At 46.7% G+C, this 19,575-nt stretch overlaps 1 protein-coding gene across 1 annotated transcript in view; it reads left to right on the top strand.

The window, feature by feature from the left end:
• LOC145716322 (uncharacterized) overlaps positions 1-19,575 on the top strand; it is a 68,509-nt gene that overhangs the window by 20,649 nt on the left and 28,285 nt on the right. Inside the window, exons 4-5 of the mRNA XM_081799524.1 lie at positions 8,129-8,276; positions 10,447-10,566. Of these exons, the coding sequence (XP_081655650.1) occupies positions 8,129-8,276; positions 10,447-10,537 (239 nt within the window). The 3' untranslated portion in view covers positions 10,538-10,566. The remainder of the gene's footprint in view (positions 1-8,128; positions 8,277-10,446; positions 10,567-19,575) is intronic.

Here is a 19,575-nt window from a genome sequence, read left to right on the forward strand (position 1 = left end):
GCTATTCTGCCTTTTGTTACTACCCATAACAATTTCCTAAGCATTTAGAATGCTCCAAGTCTTTGAACCCAAGGCTTAAAAAGAAATTATATCTAGCCTAAAGGAACTTTGTCCCAATTTCACTGGAAATTAAAACTCAGTCCCCAGACACTAACACTGTTTCTTCACGCTCTTGGCAAGCAAAAGGCTCCTCAGCAAATGCAGGCCCTCTGCCCTCAGAGGGAGACTGTGGCTCTTCAGGGCCGGGCCTTGGCCCCTGGCCTTCCTGTGCCGTTCGTCACACAGTAATTCCTGGCCTTGTCTCCTCTCTTCGGGCCCTCAACCTCCCCTCTCCTGCACCTGACAGTACTACCTCTCTCCCACTGAGAGCTGTGCTTTTCAAATCATGGGTCATCACCTTAACCATTGAGTCCACCACGGCCTTACCAGCAGAGGGACAAGTTGACGCCAGGAGCCCTCTCCTGGTGTGCCAAAAGAAGTACACAAAATCACCTAGGCAGTGATCACCAGGATGGAATCATGAGGAAGCGATCCGACAACTCTAGAAGGTGGGACATTCGAAGAGACAGTTGGCTTGAATTCTGCAAAAGTATCACTTCCATTTAAAAAAAAAAAAAAAGGTGTGAGACTGTTTAAAGGAGACTAAAGAGACATAACTAAATACAAGGTGGGGGCAAACCATGATTGGATTCTGGTCCCCCAAAAAACTGTCCTTAAAATCTTTGAGGGCAATTGGAGAAGTCTGAATATCAGACGATGTGATTGGATGACAGTTGGCTTTCCCGAGGCGCATAATGGTCATGGAGTTTCATTGTAGAACACCCTTACTCTGCAGAGCTGCATTCGGGGTGAAGAGATAGAGTCTGCAACCTTCAAGTACACATACAATCAATCCACAGTATTCGCAGAGCCCGTATTTGCAAGCCTGCCTGCTTGCTAAGATTGATTTGTAACCCCCAAATCAATACTTGCAGTGCTTTTGGGGACACCTGCAGACACGTGAAAACTTTGAGTCTCACAAGCTGCACATTCCCAGCGGAGGTTGAACAAGGTGACACTCTGCTTTCATTTCGCCTGTTTCATGCCGGAAACAAGCATCCCTTTCACAGTCTATTTAGCACCGTGTTTTCCATATTTTTGTGGTGTTTTGTGTTTTTTTTTTTTTTTGAGATTTTGCTTCTTAAAATGGTGCCCAGTGTAGTGCTCAAGTGCTGTCTAGGGATCCTAAGTGCAAGAAGGCTGTAATGAGCTGTAAGGAGAAAATTCATGTGCTAGATAAGCTTTGTTCAGTTATATAGTGCTATCAGCTGTGAGTTCAGTGTTAATGAATCAACAACATATATGTAATAAAGTGTCTTTAAACAAAAACATGCATAAAACAAGGGTAATGAAAATGTGATCAGAGGCTTGCAGGAACCTAACTCTATATTTCCTCTAGGAGCAGTATTTGCTAATTCAGTGTTTGCTGCAACTTTATAAAATATAACTACTATGAATAAGGGAAGTAGATTGTGTGTGTGTACAGAAATACACACATATATTTATATACATACATGCATATGTTATTTTCACATGCAGAAAGTATGCACAGATACAGCAAAATGGTAATTTGTGAATCTAGATGAGAGTGTATGTATGTTCTTGTTCTATTCTTCTATTTTTCTACAGATTTAACTTTTTCAAAATAGAATGTTAGAAAAGAACACACACATACACACACACACAAACTGGCTTTGACCTGTTAATGGGTTATAAGATCAGTTTAGAGAGTCTATCAGCATTTTTGTAATGAAAGAGGATGGGATGAGATGGGATGGGGATAGGGCAAGATGGAATGGAACACAATGGAGTAGAATAGAAAAGAAAATATCAATGCCTCTCATGCATGTTTTGTGAAACTTGTCCCCAGGTAGGATATGATATATGTCTGCTGGGTTATAAAGTAAAATCTTTGTCTTATTAGAACTTACAGTTCAAAAAAATTTGCAAGTCCCAGGCCAATAGAACTGAAGACATCGACTTGGCACCCCTCCTTCTCTTCCTCCTCCCTTCACAGTTTCTGTACCAGCTCTATCCCTATGGGGAAGTCCTTCTCCTTCCCCACCTGGCCCACCATGCGGTGTGTGGCCCCTCCTCTCTGCTCTCGCCCTGTCCATTATCCTCTGCTTCTCTGTTGCCCCACTGCTCCCCTCATGGCCATCTAGAATCATGCTGGAGTCTCCCCGGTATCATCCTTTGGCCCTGATACTTTTTGCTCTGGGCCTCTGCTTAGGCACGACTCCTCCATCATCAAGCCCTTGAACTGAGCTCTGATCAGTGCATCAGGCACGGAGTTGTGGGGTCTGTAAGAGCAGAGGGCAAACCCCTGGAGGGAGGAGGGTGGCAGGAAATGCTTCTAGGGGGATGTGCTACCTCACACATTCGAATTTTCTTTTACCAAGTAGTGACTGCCAGAGTTCTGTATGGGACATAAAAATATTTAGTCATGTTCAGGAGACTAGACAGGAGTCAGCACAGTAAACAGTTAAAGGACAAAAACATCGAGGGTAGTAGGAACCACTAGAACAAAGGCAAGATAGAGGAGCAAGGAGTCTGGAAAAGTGGGATAATCCAAGAATCAGAAATGTGAGTGGGACGCCCTTCCTGGTGTCACAGAGAGTAACCCAAAAGCATACTGTGGCTTCTTCATTGTTACGGAAGCCACCAGTGAGTAGGAAGAAACCACATGCTGAGTGGTTTCTTTACCCTAACAGGAACTCTCGACTCCGAGGAAATAGAAGGTGTCTTGCTAATTAAGGAAACACTTTCTCATTTTAGCTTAAGATGGTACTAGCCAGCTTCACTAAAAAGTGTCCATTCTTGAGATAGGTGTTTCCATTAATTAATAGACTCAAAAAATAAATAAATAAAATAAAAATAAAAATAAAAATAAGTGAGCCTGCAGCCCCAGAGAAAACTGGATATAAAGGACGCATCCAGGAGCATGGGCCTCACCTCCTTACTGCCTCACACAGTTCTGTCACCAGAGTCCTCTGTCCTTCAGAGAACCAGGACTCTCCTCCAACCTAAACAGCTCAAATCTGGGGAGACACATGGAGAGGAGGAGCATGAGGTCCTCCCTGAGGAAAAGAGTGAGGACTCCAGAAGGAGGTGAGTGGAGCTTCGCAGAGAACCAGCCTGAAAAAGGCAGCAGAGAGGCAGGGGAAGACCCGGGGTGGCCCCTGAGAAAGACCTAAATACTCCCATGCTGTCCCTTCGGGGCCCAAGGGATGTCCAGGGTGTGGAAACCAGATGCTAGAATTCTTCTCTTTTGTCCCAACTCCTCAAGGAAACTCATCTATGCTAAGAGAGGTAGTTTTGGGGCACTGAAAGGATAGGTTGTAAGTGGGAAAGGAGGGTTTCCCACCTGGAGGAGAAACAGCGCTGAGAGCAGTAGTGGGGGGGGCATGCAGGGGGCGGCACGACTGAGTCTCCCTCTGAGGATGCCCCTAAGGGTATGCCACCCTGCGTAACCTTGTATTTTAGAGAAAAATCTCTCTCCATACTCCCATATTTTAGAGAAAATCTCTTTCCAAAGGGGGAAATGTTTAGCTGCAAAGTCTAGGTTCTAAGCTGAAATTCTGAAGCAGGACTGGGAAAGAGATAGAGGTCAAGAGGTGGGTAGTGGCCAAGGCATAGAAGGGAATGTGGGCCTGCAAGAGACTAGGACTTTATTCTTCAGGGCAATCTATGTTCTTGATCTTGGCTAGTCTTCAGGATTGTGGGGATCTTCTAAAATAGAACATCCAGTTCCTTTCCAGACTCACCAAAATAGAATCTGCAGATATTCAGTTACATATTTTATCTGCACCGTTGGGTTGTGAGCGTGCTGAGACAAAGCGCTATGTCAGACGGGACAGTTCACTCTCAGGACCAGCTGATGCGAGTACACAGGTGATCAGCCAGGCCCTGTGGGCACAAAACTGCCCTCAGGGAGCCCAGGGCCCCAGGCAGCTGTGCTCTCTTCACCCACTTCACAGTGCAGGCTGCTCTATAATGCCTATTACTCTATATAAGCTTTTCACTCAAATGCTCATTATCATCTGTCTCTGGTTTCTGAGTCTCTTGGTAACAAGTTTTGAAAGAGAGAGAGAGAGAGTCCTTGTTTGCTGTCCAGCTGATGGACCAGCTCTCTTTAAGTCAATTAAGTTATGAATTAGAAGGGAGTAGGAAACGGGGGCCTGTGGCCGAAATATGGCCACATAAACCCACCCACTTCAGCAGTGGCCATCAGAGCTGGGAAGGCAACATAAAACATTTCTATGACATTCCTACACGGTTGGTACAGTATGAAAGTGAGCATGCTGTTGCGGCTTCGAAAAATTCAAGCTTCAAAGAAAACTATATTCTCCTCACTTATTATTGAAATCGTGAAGAAAGATACAAACTGGGCGCCTGGGTGGCTCAGTCGTTAAGCGTCTGCCTTCGGCTCAGGTCATGATCCCAGGGTCCTGGGATCGAGTCCCACATCGGGTTCCCTCCTCGGTGGGAAGCCTGCTCTCCCTCTCCCACTCCCGCTGCTTGTGTTCCTGTTCTCGCTATCTCTGTCTCTGTCAAATAAATAAATAAAATCTTTAAAAAAAAAAAAAAAGAAAGAAAGATACAAACTATACTCTGAAGACCTTCAGATGAAGTCAAACAGAAAGGTTGTGAAAGCCTAGGAAAATGAGTTGGTTACCCAGTGGAAGTCAGGGAAGCTGAGTTGCAGTTCCAATTTTTTACTAACTGGTTGTGTGACCTTGAGCAGGTCCTTCTCCCTCTCTGGGTATCGATTTCCCAGTCTATAAAATAAGAAGGCTAGATCGGAAGCTCTTGTCTTGCTCTGGGACTTAATGTGTCCATGAGTGGCCCTCACTCCGCTAACTATAACTGACCAGGGATCTCATATAAATGGATTTCACAGTCCCAGGGTGACGGAGAACAAGCTACTGATGAGATGAATGGGGGCTGCTGTGTGCAGGAGTTTGTCATGTATCCCCCTGGGTCTAAGCAGCCTTATTTACACAGATTCTGTTTGCCCAGTATCCTTATGGCATTTGCTCCTGCCTTGTCCAGCACAGTGTTTTCCCCCAACTCAACCTGGGAAAACACAACACTTGGCCGCTCCCAGGCAAGGGAGAAACAAGTGAGACCCTCCAGACTGAGGTTCCCTGCAGGAAGCAAATATTTGGTATTTGTGCATTAAAAATAGCCATTAGTGGTTTGCTTGTGTGGATTCTGAGAAGCCTGAGTATATGTGCATGAGAAACCAGTGTGTTCCAGGTTTATCAAGGGTCTCTGGCCTCTCAGTGAGCGCTCTCATTTATTTAATATTAACTGTTTGGAAACCACTGTAATGCTGGGCACACCCACCAAACACTCTGCCCTGAAGCCATCTCTGTCCCCACTCCTGGTTCTCTGTTGTCACCAACTACCTACCATTTATAATTTCTCTAAGGTATGGTCTCAAATTAGTTCTCATGAGATGGGTTGAGCAACTGCATTTGGCCTGCACACTATTCACTAGCATAATTGTATTGCTGATGCTGTTTTTCAGTCTTGAATCAACCGTTGTCTTTAAAATGCAGGAGACTGCGCCGTGACCTGGTTATCTATTGCTGCAGAACGAAGTGCCCAAACTTAGTGGCACAACACACGACCCTGTCATGTTTATGCAGGTCAGAAATTTGGACAGGCCACACAGCTCAGGGGGCTGGTCTCTGCTCGCTGGAGTCTGGGGCTTCTGCAGGCAAGGCCCAAACAGCTGGGGCTGCCGCTCCGAGTAATTCTCTCACCCACGGTCCCAGGATTAGTCTAGGTGAGCCCCAGTTTACTGAAAACATACGTATTAAAAGATAGTGTTTGTTTAAGAAAAGATCAGAATTGTACTTGTTTAACGGCGGTTACAATGAAGGGAACCACACAGGCTTGTCAGTGGTTCCACTCGCCACCACCCTCAAAAGGGGGCACTGGTAAAAACCCATCTTTTCAGGGTCCGCACAGGGGTATATTGTGAAGTCCGCTTGGGGAATGGCCCCAGGTTACCTCTAAACCGCTAAACCCCTGGCCTACGCACATGAAATGGAAGACTTCCAGACCTTCTAAAGGCATTTCACATTTCTCCACCCCCTGGTTTCCCTGCTCAACTGCCCCCCTGGTTGCAAATTGTTTTTATGCAAATTTTCTAGGTCCCTTGACCTTTTGTGGCAGATGTTAATGAATATTGCTTTTGCAGAAATATTGGTGTTTTCTGAGAATTTTTATTCTCATCCTCAAGTATCATGCCCCAAGCTGTCCATTTCACTAATGCCTGTTGCTTTAATAAATACCTCAGATTCCTCTCTGAATTTGTTATAATCTGACAAGTTTATTGTTCTACTTCACATTTCATCCAATGAGAACTAGGAACCATAAATTTGGGATTGCATAATTATCAGTGGACTTATAAGACTTGTTTGCTTAAATGCAAAATGCTTTTCATACTTTCAGTGAGTTGAAATGGCTCTTGTAATACGGTACCAGATTAAACAAATCCCTCATAAATTTTATGCTTCCTCTTGATGTTAAACTTCTTTTACTAAATTGGCAAAAGTGATCAGTGTTACTGAAAATGATTTAAAGTCTTCAGTAAAGCAGGGACCACAAAATTCCACTTGTGCATGCCCCGTCCTGAGGGAACCTCATCAGCTGGGGAGATGGGGAGGTACTGATCTCACGCAGGCTACGGCTTGAGATGGAGCCGGGTTCAGATCCCTGCTGCGAATCTTTGGGGAAGTGTTGGTTCTTAGTTCTAAAATGAGGATAATGGTGTCTATCCCTCACAAGGCTGAATGTCCCCTTAACATCCTGTATGGCTCAGTGGCTCAGTGCTTACGCTGTGAAGTGAGAAAGACCTAGATTCAAATGCTGACACTAGGACTGACAAGTTGGGTGACCTTGGGCAAGTCACACAAACTCTCAGCCTTAACTTCTTTATCTCTAAAATGGGACTGGTAACAGGGCTATTTCACAGGTTGTTGTAGAAATATAAACGAGGCACAAATACATGTAAAATGTTAAAGCGGTGCCACACATGGTGGGGATCTTAATGTTTATCTACCAGCTCCTTTCTCTTGCGTTGTTGCTATGCTTCTGGCCCCACCGCCCCTCCATCTCAGCTTTATCTTATTCCTGGCTTTCCAGGGCCTGGATTTTCAAGCATTCTGCCCATGTGTCAGGACAGGAGTCCCCATATCCAACACCCAGATTACTACAGCCCCAAGGGTCTGATCCAGGGGGTAAGTCCCCTTCACAGCACAAGGTAGGCTCCCAGGAACCCTGCTGTTATCTGCCACAAAGGCAGAAGCTCAGGAACTCTGAGGAAACAATCAGCTCAGTTTTGCAGGGGCCTCAGGCTCAGGGAGGGAAGAGAAGCCTCTTTCCTGTAGCCTGCATGGTTGCTGTGGCCAAAGGAGGGACTGGGGAAGAAGCTGGAGGAGGAGAAACAGAATCAGAGCACAGCAGCCCCTCTCCAGTCTCACCCACAGCCCAGTCTTGACAGCTCTGAAACCTCAGGACCCTGGCTGCTTAGCCCCTGCATCCACCAACACCGTGTCACTTTTGACTCAGTTTGGAGGGAGTGCTGCTTTATGCTCAGACCTCAGCAAAGTGCCCAGAGAAGATGCTCCAGGAGGCAACTTCTGCAGGGTCACCCAGCTAGTTAGAGGCAGTACTAGAATTAGAAGTCAGGTCCCACCTGAGTAACCGGGCTGTAGGGTGTGTGCGCCTCTTCCGTGGCCCCGGGGAGAAAGATGAGTACGGGAGGAGGTGCAGAGGTTATGGATGATGCAGACGTTTACACCTGTATACAACTGTAAGCATAACTGTTCTTATAACTACCACTTACCAGCCATTTCCCAAGTGCTAGATCCTAATTAAATCTTCATAATATCACCATGAGGCTGCTATTATTATTCTTACTTTACAGTTAAAGAAACTGAAGTTCAGGGATGCTAAGCGACTTGCCCAAAGTCACACAGCTGGTAAATAACTGAGAGGGAGTTAGAATTCAGGCCTGGGTGTTCCAAAGACTGACTCTTCACCCTTGAGAAACTCTTTCTCTCAAATCCAGGAATGAGGTCGTGCTGGAGAAGGCAGGCTGCCGTCCATCATTGTAATGATTCCTGGAAGCTTCTTGGAGCAGGAAAGGGAGCAGTCACAGAAGGGAGAAGAAAGCCATCCATGGCCTTGGGAGCTGAGAGCAGTCTGATCAGGATCAGGTGAGGAAGCACAGAGAGCACGGGTGTGGAGATCTGGGCCCCAGGCAGGCTGGGCCAGAGCTCCAAGAGTGAGGTCTGGAGCAGCAAAGGGCCAAGCCAAGTAGAGACGGGGGGGGGGGGGGGCGCTCACACACCAAGGAGCAGGTAACGAGCTGGGATCCATACAGGCACCAAAATATACACAAGGAGCTTCCATGCTTGCTCTGGTGGTGTCTCCTCTCCCTCCATCAGCTAGCCAACAAGATCTGATCAATAGTAGGAGGAAATCACGTCGTCACGTTACTTATCATTAATATGAAGTGCCAATGACTATATCCTATGCATATTTTATAAGTAATTTTTCAACCTTAATGACAGCTCTATGGTTAGGCCTCAGTGTCCCCCCAATTCCTCTACGAGGAAACGGGTTTAGAAGAGCTGAGAAATGTATTACTAAGCAGCAGACAGAATGCCCTTCCTTCCCCTACACCACGCGGACGTCCCCCACCTGCTTGTCATAGTCACACTCTGTGAGTGGCTGACACATCACCAGTCGGAGTGACGCTGCTCAGTGGGAGAGTTTGCTGGGGCCTTGGGGAAGATGGCTCCATACTGCCAGTCGTCCCCCTCTTTTCTTGATAAAGCCCTGTCGGCCTTTCTGCGCAGCCGTGCAGTACCACCCAGGGGGCGACCTGCCGGGCGCACCAGGCGCTGGGCTCCATCTCCCGCCCAAGCTCGCCAGGCTCCGGCGGGCCAGCCTCTGTCAGGCCCAGCGGGTGAGAGATTGGCCTTTCTGCTGGACTTGGACCAAGAATTTCTCCATCCCCCTTTGCCAGAATGCATGTTTCCAATTAACGTGAAGCTTCGGGAAAAGTTAACTTCCTTTTGAATTGGTTAAATAAAAATGTGGTGTTCTTCAGGAACGCACCACCGTCATGTCGTGAGCAAGTCCCAGTGGATTGACTCAAGGGCAGCCCCTGCCAAGGGTCCCCACTGGACTCCCTCCGAGCCAGCAGTGGGACTGTACACAGCAGCCTTCATTTTGTATGCTCACTTTCCCCCCTTTGCAAGATTGGGGTGTCTGCTGTAGAGCAATGGGTCCCTGTGGTGGTAGTGTATTGGGTTAGTGGCTAGAGGCAGGAGGGTACACGTGCCCCCCCCCCACCACCATGCACACACCTTGGCTTTTCTAAGGCAACTTGGAAATAGGACTCTGGTTTGGGAGTGCCAGGAGGTACCAACCTTAATGTCAAGTGGCCTGGTAAAGAGCTTTTAAATGGGAAGACACTCTCCCTCTCCCTTACCCACCCAGAGTCCTGGCCCTTCCCTTCCCCTCTGAGGGCCACCCCCTCCAAGCCTTGGGCTGCGATATGTTCAAGAATCTCTCTTCTTTCTCCCTTTCTCTCTGCTGCCTGCCCCCATTCTCCCCTCCCCACTACACACATATACACTCACATTGAGATTTCCACAAACACCAAAACGAGAAGCATGGAAGTTTTGAGGGGCCGGAGAGGATGTCTGCCATCCTTTACTGTCCCACAGACTGATTTCTTCCAGCCAGCAGCCTCATATCCTCCAGGCCCACTCCAGTTTCATGTAGGCCAAGGGCCAAAATGTCAGTGCCAAATCCAAAGTAGAGTTAATCCTGGATCACCCTGCCTCCCACTGACGATTTCCGCTGAGCAAATTTTTCATACCATTGCCTAACAGACTTGAACTCCATCCCCCACACGCCCTCCCCCAGTCAGTTGCTGCTAAAATGGGGAACACCCACCATGTTAACTACTCATCTGAGGGAGAGAAGACCTAGTGGTGGTCGGGAAGGCCTCCGGTGCTTGTACTGAATCTTAAGAGATCTTTCAAGACTTTCTTTTAAGACTTTAAGGTGCCTCAGGGGGAGGTGTTTGTGGGGTGGGTAGACAGTGAGGACAGACTTTCCAGGCAGAGAGGGTGAGAAAGGCCCTGGGCAGAGGTGAGACCTCACAGTCTGGTCCAGGAACAGTAGAATAGCATGGAGCTCATCATGGCCAGAGTGTAGGATGGGAGCAGGGTGCAGGTCAAAGGTGAGGCTGCAGAGAAGCGAGGGCACATCATCAAGGTCCCTGTGTGTAATGACAAGGATCTGGGACTCAATCTTATAGAATAAAGGAGTCATTAGGACTTTTAATCAGAAGAGATTTGCATTTTCCAGAGATCATTCTGGGAGTGTATGGAGGAAGACACAATTGGGAGCAGGAAATCTCTTGGGAAACTCTTGTAACGATGGTCTGAGAGAGAGATGAGGATCCTCAGCACCAAGGTTACAGCAATTGTGAGTGGAAAAAGGAGGACCAATTAAGAAGGGATATTTAAAATGCAGAATACACAGGACATCATGAGTGACTATGTCAGAGGTTAGGATATGGTTACACCCAGGTTTTTCAGGCTCACGGACCAGGTAATTAATGGCACCATTAATTCATGAAGATAGGAAATGCCAGAAAAGCAGAGGTTTGGGAAAGCCCATGATAAGTTTGGTCATGGACATGTGCAGTTTGAGGTGCCTGTAGGACAAGGAAGTGGACATGTCCCGTTGGCAATTGTTTTTTTTAGGTCTAGAGTTCAGAAAAAGTATCCAGTCCATGCATTGGCCCAGGCATCCCAGAATTCTAATCTGGTCCGCTTTCCATTCACTTCTAACTACTTTCACCCACCAATACCAATCTGCCATAGTTCCCAATCAATTGGAATGATTTTGGGAATCATGTGGACATGATTTCTAGGCCTTTAATGCCTAGAAACCGAACTTGTGTGACCCTCTCCAACCCCCGCCCACTTGCCCCATGCCACTTACCTGCCATCTAACAGGAGTAAATGTCTATTAAACTCTTGGGTGTCTCTACCAGTGAATGGTAGGATTTTATATAGCTACAGCATGTCTGGAGTGAGAGAGCTGTGGATTTTTGGTGGTGGTGGTGTTTTGGGGGTACCTTCTGGAACTTCATATGTCACACGACCTGGAGCAGAGAGGAAATTATGGTCAAAGCTCAGCACACTAGAAAGAAGTTAGCACATTGAGGAACTGCAAATAGATACGTGTGAGGAGGTGGGATAGGAAGGGTAGATAGGAACCAGATCTTGCAAGGTCTTATAAATCATGATAAAGAGTTTGGAGCAGGAAAATGACATAATCAAATGTAAACTTTAAAAAGACTATTCTAACTGCAAGATTGAGGCAGGGAGAGAGGGGCAGTCCTGGAAGCAGGAAGACCAGGTAGGATGAAGCCATCGTGATAGTCCAGGCAAGATAATAACCCGGCCTAGGGTGGCGGCTGTGAGAACAGACACAAGTGGAGAGATTGGAGGGCTTTTGCAGAAGTGGGAACTATATATTTGAGTAGTAAGCCTCCTAAAGCCCTACATCAGCACTGTCAACTCTGATATCCTCCTATCCGATCCCACCTACCTATCCTACCTGGCAAGAGGGGTCCCCAAGGCTACAAACCAGGTTGTCCTGTGGTCTAATGGTCATAAACATATGACTGGTCTCCACGCTTGGCTGTGGGGTGATTGTAGCAGGGTAATGGCCATCAGCAAGATCTCCAAAGGAGACACTTCCAGGACACAACACCACAAGCCTTTGGAGGCCACCTATTATTGCTGATATTGTGAATGTGAAAGACCATTTCAAACTGTTGTCAGGTGAGACAAGAAAAATAGGAGGAGGTTTCCATCTATTTGGAACAGCTAATATAAGCATAAATAGCAAAATGAAATGATAGAATGAGATTTTAAGGGGATAGAAACTAAAAAGAATGTTCTGAATGAGTTAATAAAAAATAGCTCCCAATTATTGATCACATACTATCAGTCAAGCATTTTCTCCTTTAAAAATTGGCACAATAAAAAAAAAAAAAAGGCATGATAACTGTACGAAGAAGGTACTATTATTTCTGCTTTACAGATGAGGAAACTGGGACCCAAGGGTAAAATCCCAATTTTATTAGTTATCAATCCTGAATAACAAATTACCTCAAAACATTGTGGCTTAAAACAATAAACATCTATTCTCTTTCAGTTTCTGTGAGTCAGGAATTTGGGGGCATCTTAGCTGGTACTTCTGGCTCAGAGTCTCTCATGAGGTTGTAGTCAAGATGTCGGTCAGGGTTACCATCTGCTGGAGGCTTGACTGTGACTAGGGGATCTGCTTCTAAGGTGGCTGACCCACAAGTTGGTGCTGGTTGTTGATGAAGGGCTCAGTTCCCTCCCACATGGACTCTTCACAGAGCTGCTTGAGTATCCTCACAACATGGCAACTGGCTCTCCTCAGAGTGAGTGCCCAAGAAAACAAGGCAGAAGCCACAACCCCCTTTATTAGCTAGCCTGGGAAGTCACACACCACCACCTGCTCAATTTCACATTGGTCACACAGCATGGGAGGAGACTACACAGGCCACAAATATCACAAGTGAGAATCATCGAGGGTCACCTTGGAGATTGCTAACCTACTAGTTTCATTCAAGATGCAAGCTTGGGTCTCTGGAACATCTTACTTCACTTTCTTGAACACAAAAAGTGTTACGTGGTCAAATAAGCTTGGGAAACACTGGATTAAACAAAGTCACACACTTTATTTATCTCCTCAGAGCCGTGCATAGAGTAAGATGATGTGACTTTGGGATGAATTTAGGAAGTGGTGTCCTGCCTGTGCTGCTGGGAACTCTGAACAGAAAATTTGTTTTCAGATGGAAAGAAAAGAAAGTAGTGATCATTTTAAAGAGGAGAGCAGGGAGAGAAGTCTAGAGGCAAGACAGCCATGAAGCTCAGGACTACCCCTCTTATGCCAAACTGTAAGGGGGCTGGGTCCTGCACTGCTTGATTCAGTTTTAACTGTGGCTCCAGGGTATACAATCAAGTTCAAATCAATAGTAGAGGGCTTTATCCAGATACATCAGGGGAAAACCATTTTTCTTGGTCACTTTTACTCTCTGATAGCAAAGTAAATTGAGGCCTTTAATAGGACACTTGCAGTATCCAAGTGGTATTCCCATGTCTTTGTATCTCAATGCAGTTCCAAGGTGAATATTTTGGACTTGAATGAGCTTAGAGTAGTGGTTTGTCACCCGGTTACACAGTAGAGTCACCTAGAGAAGCTAAAAAACACACAGTCATACCTGGGCTCCACTCCAAATCAACTAAATCAGAAATCTAGGATGTGAGGCTCAGGGACCAGTGGTTTTTAGAAAGCTCCTCTCAGCGACTCGAAGATGTGGCTAGAGTTGGACATTGTTTCTTCTATTGTTCTTATTCTAACATTCTCTCTCTTTCTCTACATGGCCACCCCAAGTCAAAATATCCAGCTGTCGAACTACCTCAAAATCATTTTTTCCCCTTCACAGCACCTGGCACAGCACCTGGTATGTGGTGGTGCTGATCTGAGTTGAAAGCATTTCCCAAGGAGACCATTGCCCCTGATATCTTTCTTTTTGGTCTAACAGAACACACTCCAACGGACAGTTTGAGACCCTGTGCAGACAAGGAGCATGCCTAGCCAGAAATTCTTTTTAGGGTTTTTAACATTCGAATGCCACCCTGGTTAAGTTTTCCCATGGTATTGATCATTTATTACATGTATCTTAAGATCCAGGTTGACACTCAACAAATCTTTCTGGGATTTTGAGACACGAAAGCTCTTATCAGATCATCTGAAATCAGTGGAGAATGGCTTGTAAAAAAAAAAAAACAAACAAAACAAGACAAAACAGAGACAAGAATTTTAAAGATGGCAACACAGTCTTAGTTATGTAACATGTATTTTTAATTTTTTTTAAAGAAATGATCATCTCAAAAGATAATATAAGAAAATCTGTGGGATAAAATTAAGTTAAAACTAAGCCTAGGGGAGGATGAATATTGGTTTGCAAGATTGATTTCAGTCATGTAAAAACATTCTAAGTAGTGGTTATTGATGGGGAAAGGCACATAGGAGCAGGGTTGGGAAGGAAACATCTCTGTGTAAGTTTTTATACTTACAGGTTTGTGAACCATGTGCATATATCACCTATTCAAAAATGAAATAAAAAATAACTAGAATGTAATCAATTATATTGTATCAAGTGAAAAGAAATGGCATTATAAGATTTTTTTTTTAAGATTTTATTTATTTATTTGACAGAGAGAGACACAGTGAGAGAGGGAACACAAGCAGGGGGAGTGGGAGAGAGAGAAGCAGTCCTCCCACGAAGCAGGGAGCCTGATGCGGGGCTCGATCCCAGGACCCTGGGACCATGACCTGAGCCGAAGGCAGACGCTTAACAACTGAGCCACCCAGGCGCCCTGGCATTATAAGATTAATGAATTGATTGCTTTGGTCTATTAATATTTATTTTGCTTTTCAAGTTTAAAGTAATTAAAAACTAATCTCTTCCACATTGCTGAATAAGTTCACTGAATCACAGATTCTATGCCTTTTTCTCTCTTAAAGTACAGAAATATTTTTAAAAGCCCCATTTTCTCCCCGGGCTTCCCTCACTGGCTTCCCAGGGCGCTGAACTCAGGACTCCAGGAGGCCTGATGCCCACAAGATGGGCCAGAGAGCCATGTAACAAGCCAGGAAAAATAGGAAAAAATGCAGTCAGATGGAAGAAACCCTGGTTGGGCAAGGAAACACACCAGACTGGAAAATGATCAGGCTGGCATTTTCCTGACCAAATTGGCTTGCCTATGTGGCTGATCTGGCCAATAAGGCGGAACAATCGTCAGGGGAACCAGAGAAGCCAAGATCAGTGGAGAACAATTGCTTAGAGGTAGCCATCGTGAGGGAGACATGGGCCGAGGCCTCCCAGACAAATGTGATTGCAGCGCCCAGCCCCACCCAGTCTCGCTCACTTACTTCCTGAAGCTTCACCCTCCTTTACCTGGGAATGGAACCTTTCCTCCCAGGACAAATTTGCAGAGAGGAAAGCATGGCCACGGATGGCACCTCATCCCAGCTTGTGTGGCTGGTATCAGGCCCTTCGAGGAGCGGGAGGGAGAAAGCAAAGGAGCCGAAGGAGTCTGTGAGCAGGCTAGAGGGGTGAAAGGGTGGGCTGTGGTTGTGGCTTCCACGGACCACCCTGGGAGCTGAACTCCTGGCCTGAGCACTCCCACAGTATCAGGACATGGAACGAACGTCACCACGTCTGCGCTTCTCTCAGATGTCAACACAGCGGGAATGGTGAGCGCCAAACTTGGGAACATGGAATCTTAGCCCTTGATGCACACTGTTGGGCAGAGAAGCGGCGGCTCCCAGTCACCTCTCAGTGGGCCTCATCACCCCTTCCAGAGTCCCTGGTGTCCATGCTGCGTGTTCCCCAGAGGCAGCTCGGTGCCTGCCACTGCCCACGAGCGCAGTCTGGAGCGGCTGAGGGGACGCGCTCTGGAGCCAGGCTGCCTGGACCCGAGTCCCCATGCTTCGCCAGCCCGTGATTATGTCACCAGGGCAGAAGCCGATTCTGGCTAACTCCAGCCTGAAGGAAATGTATTGGGTGGGTGTTGCACAGTGGCTAGGACATCAGGACAAGAGCCAGGATGGCCCCTGAAATCTATGCCATGGATGGAGCTGTTGCTGCAGAAAATCCAGTCCCACCCTCCCCCATGAAAGCATCTCTCCATAGGCTGTGAAGAGGAGGAAATTGAGGCTGAGGGCTACAGATACCCCAGAATGTATTTCCTTCAGTGACACTGAATAGCTACTTACCTTATCTCAGCCTCAGCTTGCTCATATGCAAAACGGGGATGTCCTTAGTACTGACCTCAAGAGGTTGTTCTGAGGAATTAGTAAAATCAGGTAAGGCAGACGCTTAGTTCAGTGCTTGGCCCACAGCTGGTGCTCAGGACATCTTCATCATCATAGTAGCTCCCATTCTTGGCTAGCTCAAACCTTTGTTCAGAGGTGCCCTACCCGCTGTGTCTGGCTATGATGGTTGCTGATTCCCTGCAGGCTCCGGTGGGACCACGTTGTTGCAAGGTGATCTGGACCAGCCTGACCACTCAGACAGGGTCTGTGGCCACCAGTTCCTTCCCAGCAGGGCCAGGGACCCCTGCTCTCAGAAAGCTGCTCCCTTGGGACACCCTGAGGGAACCCTCAAGAATTCCTAGGAAGACTTTGTTTCAGCAAAAACATTTCCTCCCAACAATTGCATTTTCAGTGTATTGATCCCCGGTTGTCAGCAGGAATAGAAAACGTCATTTACATCTCTCACCCACAGTTGTTTCTTTGCACACGAGACCGTAGATACCACTCAGCCTCACCCCTTACCCACCACCTGTGACTTCTGCTGCGTCTAGGTCAAATGCGCAAGCCTGATTAGCTGTTTCTCAGAGATGTCATTTCTTAACTTCATAATTCAGTTAGCAGCTTAAAAATCACTTAACCAGAGTACACACTGACTTGTGCTCTGCCCCCAGCACACACCCCGTGCCTGCTCACCCCCCTGACTTCACAGCACGCCAGTGCCCTCCATGTCACAGAAAGCTCCAGTCTTCGACATGTCCTTAGCTAGCTTGATAAGCTCTCAGCACTCTTGCCTGCCCCTTCTCCAGATTTCATGCAATAAGTGCCACTGCCTCCAAGATTTGTCTACTTCCTTCATAAAGGGAGACCTCCCCACCTCTGTAGACACAAGTGCATCCACGTGCGCACTTACACACAGACACACACACAGTGTGACTCCTCTAACCCCCCTTCACTCACCGCCTCGTGAAATACGCAGGGCCATATTGCTAGTTTTTGGAGTACTGACATACATAATTTATTTAAGCCTTTTGTGGATTGGATCAGGGTTTGTGTAGCTGTTTGTTCAGTAGAAAGGGCCCGTCAGAATTCAGGCCGTGGCAACAAAGAGGGTGCTGGATTTTCAGGCTTTCTATAGAAGCACACCCAGCCTACTAAAGCTGACCTCACAAAACTTGTGTCTCCCCTCCAGGCTTTCTCCCTTCCAGTCCATCCCTTATTTTGTGGTGAAAGTGACTATCTACACTGCAAATCCAAGAGTGTAAAGCTCCCACCTTTCCCCACCCCATCCCCACCACTCCAGCTTTCCACATTGTCCCCAGATGAAGTTCAACTTCCCTATCAAGACTTACAAAGGCCTTCGCTGCCTGGCTCCTGCTCACCTCCCCAGCCCCACTCACCTCCTCCAGTTCATCCAGCAACACTCAGCAGAGCCATTCTCTGCTTGGGACCTCTTCCTCAGCCCCTCAAGCCCCGGTTCAGGGCCCTCCTGTGTGCTCACCCCAATCAGATCACAACTCGATGTCTGGGACTGTGTCCTTCCCAGCTGTCCTTCCTGCTGTTGACGCAGCGCCCAATCCAAACAGGCTCTCAATGATTATGGCTTGAATTAATGTGTGGGAATGAATTAAAAGGGGAGAGGGGCCACCACTGAACTGAAAGATGTCTTGCTTAACCAATGGACTTGAGCTTGGCTTTCTACAAATTGTGGGGCAAGCCCATCTGGGAATTAATTAGCTATTTACAGGATATGGATATTATGGGGAAGGAAGCCAGTAACAAGTGAAATGAATTAGTTATAAGGAGGAAATAATGTTAATTGGATTCAATTTAATCAAGTAATTTATTCATCAACAAGCATTTATAGGACATCTACAGCATGCCTAGCACCATGCTGGGTCCCAGCAATAAAAGAAAATAAGAAACAGTTCTTGCCCTCAAGGAACTCAGAGTTGAGTAGAAGACAGATGTTTACAAAAATTAGTAACAATAAAAATAAATAACACTAATAACAATAACATCCACCTTTGCTGAGCATCCGCTACATTCCACATCCTGGCCTTGGCATTTTACAGACCTTGCCCCATTTTCATCTTCCCAGCCCATGACTCAGCTGGGTGGGTGGGGAAAGGGAGGAAGGGCACTTGCGTGTAGGCAGCACTGAGAGAGCCAAGACTGGGTGCTGGGCAGAGCTAGCCACGGCTCAGCCCCCGTTTTCCCTCCTCGGACAGCCCGGTTCAGGCCAGCGTGGCTTTCCTGCAGCTGGACCTGGGGCTGAGTCAATCTCACAGCCCAGGCAGTCGCTCTGGGGCCTTAGCCGAGCCCGTAATTAATCTGGCTGGAAACAGAACTTATTTTTACACCTCTTCACATCAATCCCCACAGACGAGGCTCAAGCACAAAGTGAGAAAATGTGAATTGATCACAGCTGTGAAACCATGGTAATTAGTGTGAAGTGCTTAGACCCACATTTCTGTGGCTGGAAACCCTGGCTTCCTGGCCACAAGTGATTAATAACACAAATACCTATGCCCCAGCCTTCCACCCTAGCGCCAGGCCCTGCTGGCAGCCCCCTGCTTACCTCCTGCCCAGTGATGGGTGAGCTCAAGTTCTATACGGGGCTTTGGAGGCATTAAATGGGGGAGGGGGTTCCTAAGGGCTGCCACAACCAGAGGCCAAACAATTGTCCATTGTCGATGGGGTGAAGTGCAGTGTCCTGGGGCTCACAGCACAGTCCCTGAGATCTCAGCCTTGAAGTCAAGTCAGCTGGGTTCAAATCCCAGCCACCTGCTAACTGTGTCACCTGGGCAAGTAATTCATCTCTCTAAGCTTCTCTGTTTCCTCGTCTGTGAAATGCAAATAACACTATAGAACAGTGTTTCTCAACTATCTGAAATGAAGGACCAGTTTTGGCGTTTTCTTTTTTTTTTCCAACCCTAGACTGAAACTTTTATAAAATACAACAAAAATAAAATGTTTAAACAATGATCACATGCTTGGAAATGGCAGCAGTGTCAAATTGCTACAAAAATATTTAAATATTTATTGTTGATTTCTATACTTACTGTCGGGAACCATTAACAAACAGATCATGGATCAGCACCAATCCCAGATTCTGTTGTGAGAAGCACAGCATCTGGAACAGAGGAAGGACAAGCAGGTGGTAACCGCTATGATACGAGTCCCCTGTCCATGGCCAAACTCTGGCCCACTGCCACATGTACACGGCATCGGTCAACTCTGGAGAGGCTCCAGGACTTTGTAAAGGGTCATCAGGCAAACACATCGAGAGAGAAACCAATAGTCTTCTAAGCACTATGGTTATTTATCTATTTAATCTTCACTGGCAGGGTTCTGATTAAAATTGTTTAAATTTATTGGATTTCTGCTTAGAATTATTGATTTAGGTTCTACATTTTTAGTGGTCATCTTAAGAGACTCATTTCCTATCTTCAGGTCTCCTGCCTGATAAGGCTGATTCAGCTGTAGATGGGTTTCTATGGGCCTGATTCTCTCCAGGGATTATACAAGGTCCCTCGATGTTACGGAAGTGAGCTAAACATGGCC

This window comes from Leptonychotes weddellii, chromosome 11 (genome assembly GCF_054177405.1).
Source record: "Leptonychotes weddellii isolate Sample4059 chromosome 11, ASM5417740v2, whole genome shotgun sequence".
NCBI classification, from domain to species: Eukaryota; Metazoa; Chordata; class Mammalia; order Carnivora; family Phocidae; genus Leptonychotes; species Leptonychotes weddellii.